At 39.0% G+C, this 17,056-nt stretch overlaps 1 protein-coding gene across 5 annotated transcripts in view; it reads right to left on the bottom strand.

The window, feature by feature from the left end:
* The window catches only part of TENM3 (teneurin transmembrane protein 3), a 454,793-nt gene that overhangs the window by 151,805 nt on the left and 285,932 nt on the right, over window positions 1-17,056 (bottom strand). For all 5 annotated transcript variants that reach the window (XM_032618480.1, XM_032618479.1, XM_032618478.1 and 2 more), the window contains one exon: window positions 13,863-14,101. In XM_032618480.1, the coding sequence (XP_032474371.1) occupies window positions 13,863-14,101 (239 nt within the window). The remainder of the gene's footprint in view (window positions 1-13,862; window positions 14,102-17,056) is intronic.

Genomic DNA, 17,056 nt, shown 5'->3' on the forward strand with positions numbered 1-17,056 from the left:
GCAGTTTGTAACCTGGACCCCTACTGGTCTAAACTGTCATTAGGAATACACAGTTTTCCATAAATTAGCTTTTGTTTCGGATTTCCTGCTGTGTTCATATACATGTTGATGGAATGTGTTAGGCAATATTTTGGCATTCGAACCCCTTATTATTTGTTATTAACTTTTTTTTTTTTTTTGCGGTACGTGGGCCTCTCACTGCCGCGGCCTCTCCCGTTGCGGAGCACAGGCTCCGGACGCGCAGGCTCAGCGGCCATGGCTCACGGGCCCAGCCGCTTCGCGGCACGTGGGATCTTCCCGGACCGGGGCACGAACCCGTGTCCCCTGCATCGGCAGGCGGACTCTCAACCACTGCGCCACCAGAGAAGCCCTGTTATTAAGTTTTAAGGCTAATATTATTTCAACAGTCTATACCTTGTTGACCCAAATATGGTTATTTTAAAGTCAATACTTCTTTTGAACGCTTTCATATTAATATGTGCTCAAATTATCATTAAAAAAGGAATTATTCCACCTATAGGATATTTTGATATTCAAAGGAACTAACACTTGATGTAGCAAGGTTCTCTGAGCATTATAAGATGACATACTGCAATTCACAGGCTTTATGAAGTAACAGTGTTTTGGGGGAAAGGGAAGTAAGGAATGCCTGCTGATAGTTTATATTTCTGTACTGCGTCCTTTTCCTTTCTATCCTTTCCTGGCATTGTCATTCATGGGAAAGTAGAATCACGGCTATCAAAATGTCTTGATGAGCCTGGACAGTGATTCAGCTCCGTAGATGTGTTTCTGCCAGAATATTAGACTCCTGTTCTTTTAAAAATGACAATATTAAAAAATTCTACTTTTAAATTTCATTGCCATTTTCTTTCTTTACTACGTAGATTCAGTGTAATACGTTTAAAGACGCTGCTTAGTAAACAGCAATTCCAGCTGCCCTGACAGCCAGCGCTGAAGCTGACAGAGGCTTATGAAAATCAAGCCGCTGTTTCTGTCACCAAGGGAATTAAGTCGGGATTTATCAAACAGATTGTTTTCCTAGTGTTTCATTAGTTTCCTCTTGTTTTCAGGTTCTGTTCTCTGAATGAGAGAAGCATTCCTTCTCCAAACGAACGGAAAGAATAAAGTGTTCACCATCATGATTAACTGCCCAAAGGGGCCAGTCACTATCAATAAGCTAGAGAATCTTGGAGGTAACAGCTGTCAACGTCAAAGAATATGGTAAGAGGACCTATTCCAAGAACATTCAAAATACAGAATGAAATCATTTACATGATTTATAGACTATTCCCTGCTTGCCAAAATACTGAGTTTGTTATGACGAAATGCTTGTAACAGAGGATTCACTAGTGACAGCTATTAGCAGCTTCACCATTGGATTGAAACCCCATGGACCTGCTCATTGTTCAAAGGCTTGTTGTAGATGTACTGACTCAATTTTCATCTGCATTCCTTTCTTCCAAAAAGGTTATTTAAGACCTATATCCTACTTTTATGCAACAAACGTATATGGATGTTAATGACCTACTTAAGCATACAATTTTTCCTTGACTTGTTTTGACCTTTTGGAAAAAGTGGAATAGACCTGAAAATTACAACTCTTTTAAATTTTAAGACACTTTAATCATCATTATTAAAAGATCCAACTATTAGGTATATGGAGACTCTTAGAGGAAGGTTGCTATACTAAACTATGGCAAAATCCAGAAAAACATTCCCTTCAAAACATCCCTTTCATAATAGTCCACTCTCCCCGAGAAGTCACATTTGAAAGAGAGAATATGAATTGTGAGTGTGTGTGCGCGCGCGTCAGCACGCATGCGTATGGTTATCAAGCAACAACTTTTAACAAAATCAATGACCCTCCAGGAATCCAGGCGCAACCAGCTCAAGTAGTGTGTCGTTCAGCATTCATATTCATCAACAAAGATTTAGTCAGTGTCGCCCTATCAAGTTCTGTTGCCTGTGAAAGCAGAGTGACGCGGAGTCCATGTCACCACTTCTGGTACCTCATACGTAGCGGTAAATTCAACACATCCCATCAGTCTGCCTGGACCATCGCATCTCATCAGGCAGGGTTGGAAAAGATCTTAGGAAGCTAGCGTCCGAGGTGCTCCCCATTCATCAGGGCTCACTTGGAGAACAGTTTTCCTCCGTTAACTATAATTAACTATAACTAATGGATATTTATGAAGCATTTGTGGAAATTTATTTCAAAGCAACATACAGAGGAGGTCACCTGTGATCTCCTGGAGACTGTGCTTGCTGTCCACTGGCTTCTGTATGTGGTGGTCTCGGGCTCCTTTCCTAAAAAATAAATGACCCGCTTTCCCACTTTCAACATGTATTGCTTCTCTATATGTGATTCTTTTCCGAGACCATAAGGAATTTCTTTGAGGAAGTAAAACACATCTAACAAGAGCTTTACGCTAAAAATAGAAAATGCTGGTAAAATTTGTGATTTGAAATGACTGAAATAATATGGTTAGGTTTTATGTACAAATTCTATGTAACTCACATAGGCTCACAAACTACATCATGAAGCTAGCTTGTTAAAACTACAAATGTAGGTAATGAAAAGATTAAGGATCCAGAATGAAATTAAAAGACCCAATGGTAAAGACCTACAGCATTTTCGGTCCACTCAGCAGTGATCCCTATGCACTTTTTTAATGTGCTTATCACCTTTATTATATAATTGTGAACCTTCTATGGTATTGTTATTTTATAAATAAATATTGTTATATTTATATATTTAATTTAGTTTTCCTTGAGATTACTGACTTAAAACTTTACATTTATTTTAAAATGAAATTTTTACAGTATTACCTTAAAGGAAAAATCAGTACAAACAGAAGGCATCACTAAGAATAAACAGAGTAAACTGTAAACTATGTTATTAAAATTACATAGAAATTATTGCCAGCAAAACCGTTCTTTATTTGTGAAAGAAGTGTTGACAGGTGTCATGACATAGGAACATCTACTGAGATCTTCCTCATGTGACATGATCTGATATAACAGAATAATAATTCAAAAGGGAATATATATCCCAGTTTGTCATTCCATCTTTCTTATTCTCCTGTCAATGCATCACCTGTAAGTTCTTAAATCTTATGAGAGACAATGCCCTATGATATAGTGGAACAAAGTTCTGGACTCAAAATAAAAAGACCTGGATCACGGTCCCTGTTTAAACACTGACTGGCTTTAACGCTAGACAGGTCACTGACCTCTGGGCCTAAGGTTTTTCTTTCTAAAAACTGTGGATAATGATATTTGGTTTACTAGGTTGTCACAAGGAATAATAATATCCCTAAAATCAACTGAGCACTTACATTTTTATAGGCACAGTAATTATTTTTTTCTTTTTTTAACCATTAAAAAATTGAAGTATAGTTAATTTACCATGTTGTGTTAGTTTCAGGTATACAGCAAAGTGATTCAGTTATACATATATATCTATTCTTTTTCAGATTCTTTTCCATTATAGGTTATTACAAGATATTGAAAATAGTTCCCTGCACTATATAGCAGGTCCTTTAATAATTATTTTATTAAATATCCCGAAGAGCTCTACTTTTACTAATCTTGTTTATACCGATGAGGAAACCCAGTTTCACGGAGGTTAAGTACCCTGCTCAAGCTCAAATAGCTAGTGAGTGACAGAGGTGGGATTAGAGACTCAAATCTTCCTGCTTTGAGGCTCTGGACTTATGAACAGCATGCTAAAAATATATTGTAATGTGATATTCAAATCTGACATCATTTTTTCCCACATAAGATCATTGTGGTAAAGATTATGTCATACTCTTCTCTGTGAATTCAGTGTTTAGGAGGGATATTCGATTCTTGCTAAGTTTAATGGAATTAAATTGACTGTGATACTGGAAATAATTGAAAGGCAATGCCTGGGAAAAACAAATAAAAATCTGCAAGATGCAAAAGCACTTGTAACATCTTTTTTTCTCAGAGCCAAGGGCCTCATGTCCCAGCTTTACATGCAGTAATATTGTAGGGAGCCTCGGGGACCCTTCTACAGCCCCAGGAAAGGAAAGCAATAAAGGGGAGAAAGAGCTCACTAGCAGAGGAGCAGACCGAAAGGATCGGCCTGTGGCTAAAGCTTTAGGGAGAAAAGACAAGCCCAGGAGAGAGCCCGCCAACGCCACGCCAGCCTCGCGGATGGAGAAAGCCACCGGGAGAGAAGCGTTAGGACGAGCTTCTTCGGAAACCTGGATAAGTCACCAGTGATGAAATCCAACGGCTCAGGAAAAGACTGGAAGTTCTTCTCTTTAAAAACACTGAAGATTTTCTCCCAAAACAAATTAGTACTATACAGAAGTGGCTCTAGCTAAAAAATATAATTGTTCTTTGATTCACCGTATGACAGCAGTCCCCAACCTTTTTGGCAGCAGGGCTGGGTTTCGTGCAAGACAATTCTTCCATGGATGGGGTGGGGGGGGGGGGGGGGATGGTTCAGGTGGTAACGCAAGTGACGGGGAGCAACGGGGAGCGGCAGGTGAAGCTTCACTCGCTCGCCCGCCGCTCACCTCCTGCTGGGGGGCCCGGCTCCTAACAGGCCCCAGACTGGCACAAGCCCACGGCCCAGGGCTTGGGGACCCCTGCTGTATGATGTGTGCTTAAAACGTCCAATGGAAAGATCTCAAAGTAACGTTCTTTCCACTTCTAGGCCCAACTCAATAATGGAAATTGGATGGGCCAACCTGTTTGGTTATCAAATGCAGAGAGACATGATCTCTGTCTCCAAACAACTTCTGACATATGGAAACACGTGGTTTAAGAATATCTTCAAAATAGGTTAATAGAGTACTCATGAATGTTTGGAAAAGAACCCAGAGATATCATTTCTTTTAACAGTTTTAAAACTATTTTCTGGGTATACTTTGTAAATAAAATCTTAAAGCATGAAAGTATGTTATCTAAACTTAAGGGAGAGAAACAAACAAAAACAGACTATAAATTCGTGTGGAAATTTTAAATCTAGTTACCCCAAATATCCAAAGTAACATTTCTTTCCACTTCTAGATGTTAACTACCACGAGGGTTCTAGCCAGACCAACTCGACAAAGAAAATCAATGAATATCGTAACTTATTTTCCCTCAGACACATCTAGATTTTTTTATTATATCACAATGTATTGGTTTTAATATTCCTGAGAATTGATTTTTGGGGCCACATTTAAGTTTATGTGGTAACACTTAAAATTTGTCCTTCTGTCAGCATTTTTCAAAACACATAATCCTACTTATTGTTCTGGTTTTAGCAGGAAAACTTTTCTCTGACGCTCAGACTCAGTAAGTACTGAGTTTTATGCACTGTCCTAGGCTTCTACATTTATTTCTCTTTTTTAACTAGTCATCATGATTACAATTAGGCGCTCAGTGTTTGCATTCGCTAAGATATAATCTAAGACGGCAAGGACTGTGTTGTTCACTGCAGTATCCACCATGGTGTCTAAATAAATAAGTGCTGAATGATGGATGGATGGATGGATGGATGAAGGGTCACTTCCTTATCTGGTGTTATATTAGTAGGCCACTAAAGAAACTGTGGAATCTTATTTTTAAGGAAGATGGACAAGGTGTGAGTAGTCTGTAGACATTCTAAAATGAAGTAGGAACAATAAACTAAAAAGGGTCTATACACATTGGCATTCTCTTTGATCTGTTTTATTTGAGGATGAGACCTTTGTTGGAATATAGATTCAATGGAATGTAGAGTTCTGATGGTGAATTCATTCCTAAGATTCCTAGCAATCTAGCAAGCTCTCTTTAACCCTGTATATGCCAGTTGCTTTTCCTTCCGCTCCTCTGTATGTAGATACTTCTCTCGGAGCACACTGCTCTCAGTACCACTAATGTAAAAGCGAATGACATATGCGACACCAATTAAATACTTACGCAACACAGCACTGAAATGGTAAATACTGCATTATGCTGTCCACTTGTCATTAGTCAGGAGATGTTGCTACATTCTGCCAAAATGCTATCCCACAACAGAGAAGACAGCCCCATATTTCACAGACAAGATATTTATGCACGGCACAAACTGGAGTTCAGCTGACTTTAAAGCTACTGCTTATTGTTGCCGCCCTTGGACGTTTTTCAAGTCAGGGAGGTTTTTATATTTGAATGGAAAATACAGTCTGTTTCTAGTATTTCCCATATATTATTTACTTTAGCTGAACTCATAGCAAGCTAAGAGTAAATAAATTATTTTTAGGGAGGAGAGGAAGAGCGTACGTTCTACATTTGTATAATTTCCTGATTTTGGTAGTGAGCTCCTTTTTCTCTATAGTAATAAATAAATATTAAGATCAACTTAAAACTAAACATCTTTAAGTTGTGCTAATAAATAGCAAGAAAAAATTCATAACGTCAAAAAACCCTGGGTGTACAATATATTGATTTTTCCCACTTTAGGTTCAATTCAGAAGTCACTGATATGATTATACAGAGCTGGCTGGAGAATGAACTGACCTTTAAGTGATCTCTCAATTTTTTCTAGCTTTCTATATGATGTGCTAGACACAGAAAACTAATATTTTCTACAAATTAATAGAGTTCATATTGAAAGTCAGGATAGAGTGCAAACGTGACAAGATGGCCAAAATTTCTGTGGGTGTTAGAACAGTGTACATATGTGAAAGCACAATTTCACCTATACAAAGTGCTGTCCTTAATAAAGAAACAACCACAACTGTCTACACTGGCTTTGTAGTACAGTTTTGCCTTTTTGAATTTACAGACTCAGAAGACTGCAGGAGTATGTTTTTATTATATTCCTCCTCTCCTAGAGGTAAACTGTTTCATTCTGAGCCATCATTCACCATTGAATCAGGTTTTAAAATGTTCTTAATTTCATGTATCCAAGGATAAAATAAAATATTGATATATTGATTAAAAATTTTTAGTTTATGATCTTCAATTCTCTAAAATCCAGATGATATATATATTTTTCTACATTGGGATGACACCACATTAGTATTAAAATGCTACCATTCTATCTCAGACAAAATGCATTTTCTAAAAGTAATGCAGCTAGGAGTTAAGGGAAGAAGCTGTAGTGAAAAATGGTATGTAATTTACTGTTTGGCTGTGTTCTAAAACCTAATAAAGCAGCACTTTTATTATAAAGACATGTCCAAAAAGAAAAAAGAATGTCACAACACATTTTATTTTGCCATCTACATTTAAATGGTTAACTTTTCTCGAAGCATAAAGGGCTGGCTTATTTTTCCTCCTGACTCTGAGTTGCATATATATATAGCTAGTACCACAATCCATTTCAAGGTACATGGAGAGACAAAAATGTTCATAAAATCCAAATAGACAAAGAAGTAGAACAGATAACTGCTAAGGAATCATCACTGCCATGAACCTGGATTCGACAGGTTATGTTTTGCTTGATCTAGGGAATGCTTATGTTGTTAAATAGCCTTTTTAGCAGACATATGACAACATCTATTTTAGGAATCAGTTGGTAGCAGCTGTTCAAAGTAAATAAATAACTACATATGTATTTCTGAAAAGGAGTACTGAAAATGTGACTAGTTCTTTGGTTAGCAGCCTATGTCAGAAGTTCACGAGAAAAACAATGCTGAGTTATTTCTTGTCATTGGGAAATGAGTCCACAAACCACTCCCTTACAAGTTCAATTTCTGTGGGAAAAAAAAAACTATTGGAGTTTTGGAGGGCAATGTGAAGTGTGTGTTTAGGGATATAGGGTTTTTTGTGGGTGATGGAAGTGCTCGAAAACTGATTGTGGTGATAGTTGCAAAGCTGTATGAATATGGGAAACACCACTGAAGTGTATACTTTAAATGGACGAACTACATGGTGTGCGAATTGTATCTCAATAAGCTGTGATAAACAAAAACCTTGCCGTAGGGATTATTGGTCGGAATAAACCTGGCCAAAAGGGTCCCAAGCTGAGAGAACATGCTAGCCTAATTATTTTGGTACGATTTTTGTTTTCTCTAGTTATCCTTAGATTTAAATTACATGTGCAAATATTTTTGGTACTACTCTAAGGGGAAATTCTGTGGATTTTCAGACTCTGCTAGCAGTATATGGTCATGTTAATGAGATTAAATGTCCATAACGGTGTTATTTGAAGTTTGACTTGACTTTGTTGCAGTTTTAATTGGTGTTAACATAGTAATTCCAGCACATTTTGATCTGTATTTAATAACGCTTCAGTAACGTTTACACTTCATGATAAGATTTCTGGGCATATTTCAATGTGAAGAACATCAAAATTTCAGGGTGTCTCCCCCACAGGGGAAAGAGCCTTCTGTGAGTAAAGAGCAACAATCAAGACACCTTCTCATTCTCTAACTGTGCAGAAGCAGAAGCAGTAGTAACCAACAGACTTTCTTTTCTACCCATTCTTTGGCTAACAACTGTTGGCTACTGCCCATCTTTATACTTTTCTGATTTTAGAAACAAAGAAGAATGAGTAAATTAGGGCCCAGAAAAAGTGGGACAGGTATTTTTTGGATAGGTCTGTATCACTGAACTCAACCTTTGTGTTTGGGAATCAGGAGAATTTTCGTTGTCCAAAGGCACATCAACTTAAACATTAATGCAGCAGGGAATGATTTTAATTGGGAGCTCAGTGATCTCAAGAAAATCACATGTGACTCTGCTGAAAAGAGGTCTGCCATATGTACGGGCCTGAACATTTGATTTTCAAGATTGGTATATGATAAATCATGGCACATCTATTCTATTATAAGTCAGTTATAGTTTCTCAATTCCGCCCACTTCCCTATCCCAACATGGCTTCATGATCTCTCATTTAGACTAGTTTTGTAAGAGGTTGTCCATACTTGTACCGTCCAAGTGGTAGCCATCAGTCACATGTAGCTGTGAGTTCAAATTAATTAACAATAATAAAATTTAAACTCCAGGTCCTTAGTTGCATCAGCCACATTTCAAGGGCTCCATAGCTACATGTTTCCAGTGGCTGCTGAACTGGACCGTGTAGCAACATTTCCGTCATTAAGCGTCACATCTGACAGTGCTGGTCACGGACCACGGCAGCATCACCTGGGAGCCTGTTTGAAATACAGGCTCTCAGTTCTCACGCTGGATCTGCTGAATCAGAACACGCGTTTACAAGATCCCCCGATGATTCCTAGGCACATTCAAGTCTGAAAAGCACGAGTCTGGACTTTACGTCTTCGAATTACACATTCAGGGATGCCACTAGAGCAATCTTTGAAAAACATAAATGTGATCATCGCTATGCTTTCATTTCTTCCCTATTTTCAGTTCTTCAAAAACCCCATGGGAGGCAGTACAGTGTCCTGGGGTGGTTGGTAGTTTCCAGTCCAGCTTCCATTGCTTACTGGCTATGTGACTTTAGGTGAAGTGCCCCTCTAGGCGGTAGATTCCCATTTGTTAAGTGGAGACGATAACTCATGGGGTTGCTGTGAAAATGAAAGGAGGTGATCCATACACAGTGCTGGCACACCGGGAGCCTCCACGCACACCACTGTGGATATTTCACGCTTCTTCCTTTCCACGCCTTGGATGACCTCTTCTCAAGGTCACCTCCCACCAATCATTCTGATGTCAAACCTAGTGAACTGAACTCCTCTGCATCTTTCAAATATCACCTGCTAGATCAAGTCTTACTCCAACATCTTCAGCCAGGAGTAGGTGTGTCCTTCTTTCCTTTTCTTTTCTTTATTTGCTCATTCGGATCAAGCTGCTATGAAAGCAGGTCCTATTAAAAGTGTGTTTGCGTACATGTCTTTATCGCTTGACTGAGAGCTTCTAGAATGAAGGGCTAATTTGAACCTCTAACACCTAGTGGAGTGCCCAGAAAAATGTTGACCTAAAAATGGTTACTGAAAAACCATAAAAGTACCAGAAGAAAATTTAAGTGACTTAAAAAATAATACTTGGAGTAAATAAGAATTTTATAGTCATAACACGAACATTAGAAATTACAAAGGAAAGGGACTTCCCTGGCGGCACAGTGGTTAAGACTCCGTGCTCTCAATGCAGGGGGCCTGGGTTCGACCCCTGGTCAGGGAACTAGATCCCACATGCATGCTGCAGCTAAGACTTCGCAGGCCACAACCTAAGACCCAGCGCAATCAAATAAGTAAATAAATATTTTAAAAAAGCAATTACAAAGAAAAAAATCGATAACTTTGATTACTTAAAAAATTCTATATGGTATACGGCAAGACAACCAAAAACAAAGTTCATAATAAATCGGAAGAGTATATAACATATGACAAATGATTCATATCCTTAATAAACGTGTAACTGCCCCCCCAAAAGAACAAAAGCCCCAATAGAAAAATGGGGGAAACTACACTATTCCTACACATACATAAAAAAATACAAATGGTCAATAAGTATTTGAAAAGATATTCAGCACTACTAATAATAAATGAAAACAATAAAATGTTTTAATTTAAGACATTGCCAAGGATTACAAATACTGATATTAAGGGGCACTGGTAGTTGTGTAAACTGAGGGTAATTTGGCCGTGGTCCTTTGGCACAGAAAATTTCTTTCAAATAATTTATTCCGACCAAAAATTTGATTGACGGAACCCAGCTGCACATATAAACACACACACACGCGCATAAGAAAATAGTCACTGCATTTTTTGGAAACCGGTTAATTAAAAATAGCTGCTAGGGCTTCCCTGGTGGCGCAGTGGTTGGGAGTCCGCCTGCCGATGCAGGGGACGCGGGTTCGTGCCCCGGTCCGGGAGGATCCCACATGCCGCGGATAGGCTGGGCCCGTGAGCCATGGCCGCTGAGCCTGCGCGTCTGGAGCCTGTGCTCCGCAACGGGAGAGGCCACGACAGTGAGAGGCCCGTGTACCGCAAAAAAAAAAAAAAAGCTGCTAAATGTTGTTTAATGAATGATAAATGAGAAAGTCTGGTACAAAATGAATTAAAAATATGGGACTCTAGATGTATATGTGCATCGCGAAATATCTGGAAGGGCAGACACCGAAAGGTTAGCAGTGGTTACCTATGCAAAGATATAACACTTACCTATGGGAATTAATTTTAACTTTCTTTCTTGGCCTTTCTTTAGTCTCTGAAATTTTTTATAGGGATAGGAAAAACAACCAAACAGCAAAGTCTGTCCCCCTCCCTTCCTCGCTTTCTGACTATCCTGAGATAATTTTATCTTAGAGAAGAGACTTGTAAACGCTACGGTATCTCATAACTTCTCATGACCTTATTGGAAGGTGAGAAAGAAAATTCTAGGCGAGAAATAATTTCTCAGGCCTTTTATTTTATTTATTTCTTAAGGCTTTGACTTTATATTGACAGTCAATATGAGGGAAGGGGACCTCTAAGGGAATGGAAAGAAGAAAATTTAAGGACGGCTGCCCTTTTGCTGAAGGTTGTGAGGTCAATGTGATGATGACATTGGTCTCCCATTGATTGTGGGGCTTATCAGGCTGATCTGGCTGGACAGATCTCCCTCTCTGCTTTACACACACACTCAATAGAAAAGGACAGCCTTCCCGGGGACAGAAGTGTCCTTTTTTTTCAAGGGTAAAGGCAGTATCTTCACTCTCAAAATGATTTATCATGCTAACTGATGCAGAAATGAAATGCTTTACCTGATCTAAACAACAACAAACAAAAAACCATTATGTTAGAGTGTTAGTTATTGAAGTACAGGAAGACCAGTGAAAATTCTAAGTATATGTGTGTTTAATTAAAGCAATAAAACGATGAGATAATTCTCTGATGATAAAAGTAATTTTTTGGCAAATAACACTTGGATTGTATCACCTTAATTTCTAGGACAGTAACTAAATCTTAACAGAAGTTCAACAAATATCTGTTAAACTAACAAGAGTACGTGAGTATATTAATTATATAATTTGTACGTTTCCATGTGGGGAAAGATAAAATCAAAGGGAGACATTTATGATAGTGGTACTGGTAGGCGTAAAGTAGGGTGCTAACCACTAAACAGTAAAAACAGGAAATATGAAAAAAAGGGGAACATTTGAGTCCCTGACGGATATATTCACTGACGGATCCTTAAAAAGAGGACAAGGCTCACAAACAATAGTGACGTGATCTCACATTAAAATGCTATTTTTCTTCCTAGTCACGCAATGTAAATAAAATTAAATGGTATCAGAGTTGAGATTCAAAATATTTAACAACTGGTAGGACACAGGTACTTAAGGTCAGAAAGGATGTCTGGCCACACATCCGCAGCACAGACACTGAACTCTGACCGTGCACAGTACTTACCTGTCCGTTTAGCATGTACTATAGTAAAAAAAAAAAAAAAAAAAAAATCCCATACAAATACATATGCTTAATTTATTACATCCCATTTGTGACCGGTGCGTTTCAGACACCATTTAAAATTCTTCAGCACGCTGCTGACAAGTACAAGTAACGTGTACAGGAACCGGAAGAGATGCTCTTAATGGCTGGATATTTTTTAGCTGAATACTAGAAATGTGTCTGTGAACACAGATTTTTGTTGTGACCTTCCTCGTGTCCCTCGAGTGTTATGGAACGGTACAGCAGTACATCATTAGTGTGTGATCTCGGCCAAGTGGCAACCCCTTTGGTACCTGGTTTGACCACTTTTACAAGGAGGGAGTTAACTTAGATTGAAAAAAGACAGAAAGTTTCATCTCGCGTTCATCTCTGATGGACAGTGGCTGGACGAAGCCCTGTGATGACGGTAGCGAGGCTGTGTGCAGGCTTAGTGGGAAAGGGTGCCCGGATTCATTAGCGATGTCGGCCACGGTCAAAGAATCAGAAGTCACAGTACTCCACATGCCACCGAGTTGGCAGCCCTGACTCAATTATCTCTAAAGTTCCTCCCTTCATGCTCTAAAATTCTATTTTCCTCTTAAATGACGTGACTCAAAATGGTTATTTCACTTTCCAAAGGACATCATTCATAACTAAGGAGTACTGCAGTTAATGATAGAAACTGGTTCACCACGGAAGCGTCACACTATTCTACAGACAGCCATGTGATTCTCTTATTCAGCTATAGAATTTCATGGGGCATCACACATCGCTTTGTAAACTTGAGGATGCATCACTGCCTGTTGTTCTTGTTGGCAAAACACACAGCCTGTGATTTATCTCAGTGGACACCATTTGCATTTCGATGCGGTGGGCCTTTCCCTACACTTAGAAGCAGATCAAGGTCAGATGTGGTCATTTCTGACACTTGAATAACCAACTTTCCAATAGTGTGAACGCTCATCTATGCTCTGAAACGGTTAGAGGAAAGGCATATTTACAACTTCTATTAGCAGCTCCCATCATTTGGGTGACAAAAAACATGATCGATACCACATCGGAAAAGCTGGCAAATCCACATAGAGGAGCGCGCGTGTGATCCAGCCATTGTTTTATGGATGGTCGGTTCTCTGGAGAGTGTTTCCTGAGTGCAAGAGGATGGCCCTGAGCGATGGGTTTTACATTTAGACAGCTGAGCTGGCTGAAAGACAGTAACATCGCAAGGAGCAGAGAGCTTCCGATCGACTGCCCTGAAGGAGATTCCTGCACAGAGTTCATTCCGCCTACAAGCGCATCAATTATCTCCTGGACATGAAATGCCACAGAGCTGCCCATATCTCACGAGGGACAAATCCGACACACAGAGACACTCTACTGTGTGTCCAAGACAGACCTCGTGCCTCATGCAAAGGCAGCTTTTCCATCTATCTACGTATGATGGAAATTACTTAAAACACTCTGCGATTTACCATGTATCAGTACCAGCCCCTCCCCCATGACATACAACCTCCAAATACACACCTTGTCCAAATAAATAGAGTTCTAGAAATGTGTTCTTACCTATAAAATACGACAGAAGTATTGCCAGGAGCACTGAGACCCCTACAGCACACAGGGCGGTGCATTTCCAGCTACAGTACTTTGAAGACTTCTTGAATTTAAAAGCACTTCTTGATAGGGTGTTTCTAGGTAGTGGCCGAGTAGGCGGCGAGTAAACAGAGCCAGATGCCATTGTGTATCCTGGGGTTGCAGTACTGAACAGTGGCGTTGTCCCTGTTCCTGTTTTGAATAGGAAATGCCTGCGGGATGGGAAAAAAATCATAATAAGATACAAATAGATTAAAATGTGAGAGACAGAGACGGCGAGGCATGAGCTCTCCTCTCTTTCTCTCTCTCTCTGGCTTTAAAATCATTTACTGCATATAATTCAAAAAATGAGAAATTAAGAAAATATTTTAACCAGAAAACCCAACTCAGAAAAATGACTCTGGGATGAAAGAGACTGGTTTGTAATGAATACAGGAGGATTTACGCACACAAATGATTACTGAGAGACCGCAGAGTTGTTCTAATCGTACCATTTCCTGCACAAAACCATTTTGGAAGTTCCCTTTATGAACTGCCTTCAGAATATCTTCACATTTCACTTAAGAAAAGTAATTATATTACTTTATAGCTACACGTGGATTTGCTCTATTTGAGAATATGTACTCCTACAAACACAAGCACACCCAATCACGTGGTACAGACTGATTTCTTTTCTGGACATGTGTGAGAACTTTCTTATCCTTCCCCTCCCCAATAACGGGTACCGTCAAGCCTGGCCACAGGCAGTGGGTCAGTTCTCCAGGGGGGCAAACTAATCTTATCTTTCGCTTATGTCAAACATAGCCAGGAAAGTAAACCTGCTGGAGGGAGGGATAGAGAAAGAAAGGACTCACAGAACACTTTCTAAAACCAGCCTAAATAAATGAAGAGGTTAGTGAAGCAAGTTGTTAGATCAACTACAGAAAGATTCCCTAACGACTTGAGCCAAACGAGAGTGGGGTAAACTGCCTCTAAGAAGCGGTCTGCTCTCTTACCTTGAAAATGTTTAAGCAGAAATTTCAACGATCACACAACAGGAGTGCTGTATAGGGAATTCTTTAGGAAAGATGACTCGTTTTAAGATTTCTATTAACAATAAATGTCCCCAAATTTAGAAAAAAGCACCATGTTTTTCATGGATTACATTTCATATTACGCTAGTATCTGATTGTGTATTTAGTTTGTGTCCCAATATTTACTATCATTTTCCCTAATAACACATCCAATTAAGTCAACAGACTACTCTCTCTTTTCTATGCAGGAGGCTATAGGAAATACGCTGGAATATTCCACCACGGTACAATACAGTCTTTATGCAAGATGATTTTAGATGGGACACAGCTGACTATTTTAAATTGTAATACAATGTACCTATTTTAATGGGTATTAGAAAATACATTGAGTATATCAAACAAGTTAAGGGGTTAAAAGGACAGAACTTGGAAGCTAGATTGCTGAGGTTCAAATCCTGCTTTACTACTAGGTATGTGTCTTTGGGCAAGACAGCTAACCCCTCTCTGTGTTTTGGTTTCTTAATCTGGAAAATACAGATAGTAATAGTATCTTCCTGTCGGGGTTGTTATGAGGCTTATATGAGTTAATATTTACTGTAGTGTACTTGGAATACAGTAAGCACCGTGCTTCAGAAATGAAAAAATCAAAGTCATAATTTTACAAATATTATTGTTTATGAAAGGCTAACCAGGTATTTAAGTTACAAAGAGTCCATTTCCAGAAAATTATTAAGTGAATAATAGTGTAGCTGGTGTACAGATATGGTAAAAGTCATGAAAATTTGCCTGACAGGTATAGTGGAAAAAATTCTAGGTTAGAAATCAGAAGATTGAGGTTTAAGTTCCTGGTCTAACATTTCCTACTTTTATGATCCTATTTTCATCTGTAAAATGATTTACTTACCTCACAGGGTTGTAAACCAGTTAATGCATCTAAAAATGCTTTGTCAACCACAAAATTAGAACAGATGCAAATGATAAGTAACTACTTCTGTAAATTATACTAGCGACTGTATTGTGAATCCATTTCCCCCCATGGAACAACTTTATAAAGCAAATTTTAAAGTTTATAACCTGAATTAAATGGTACGTTGGAAGCAGTATTTTTAGCACCTACTACCGTATTTATATTCAGCATAATTATTAAGAATGTGGGCTCTGGATCCGGACTGTCTGGGTTCAAATCCAGACTTCACCTATAACTATCTGCATGAAGTTTCTAAGTGGCTCAAATTTTCTGTGTCTTGGTTTTATCATCCATTAAATGGGAATACTAATAGTACCTACTACATAGGCATTTTATGAGGATTAAATGAAGTAACCTTCGTGATGTGCTTACATCTGGCACCAGGAAAGTGCTGAATAAGCATTAGCTATTTTTCTTCCCAAATTCACTCACTGGAATCTATATTCCAAAAGACCCAAAAGTATCGTTTGAAGACTTTCAATCCCAAATCAGAATATAACACGCTCACAACCAATGACTACAAAAGGAATTCCCTGGTTTACAAATTTGACATTGGCGATCCCACACATGGGAGGGCACGTACGCTGGAGAAGATGGAGTGTGTGGTGCCAGGGAGGGCCCCGATCGTCCAGATCAGGGGCAGGCAAGCTTCTTCTGTAAAGGACCTAACAGTCACGATTTTAAGCTTTTCTGGCCATACCATCGCAACTCTGCTTCTATAGTGACTGCAGCCACAGATGATACATACTTGATTATGGCTGTATTCAAATAACATTTATTTATGGACATTGGATTGTTCATTTCATGTCATAAAATATTCTGCTTTTGACTCTTTTTCAATCACTTAAAGATGGAAAAATCATTCTTAGCTCACGATCACTACAAAAACAGGAGACAGGTTGGATGTGGCCTGAGAGTTGCAGCTGACCCCCTGCTCAAGGCTCTCACTTTCTTCAGGGTTATACATGAAGAGTGAGTGAGCAAGGGTCCCAGCGGCCCACAGTAACAGACTACTTCCTCCCTGCACGTGGAAAGGAGTAACAAAACGCATTCTGAAGGATACATATCCACCCCTCTTGGAGAAGGAAAAGGTGAGGCACGAAAGATAACGGAACCAGACAGAGATCCTACTGAAGGATCTTTACTTTCCATCTTTACTTTCCATCATTTACTTTCCTCTTTACTTT

Source organism: Phocoena sinus, chromosome 21 (genome assembly GCF_008692025.1).
Source record: "Phocoena sinus isolate mPhoSin1 chromosome 21, mPhoSin1.pri, whole genome shotgun sequence".
Taxonomy (NCBI): domain Eukaryota; kingdom Metazoa; phylum Chordata; class Mammalia; order Artiodactyla; family Phocoenidae; genus Phocoena; species Phocoena sinus.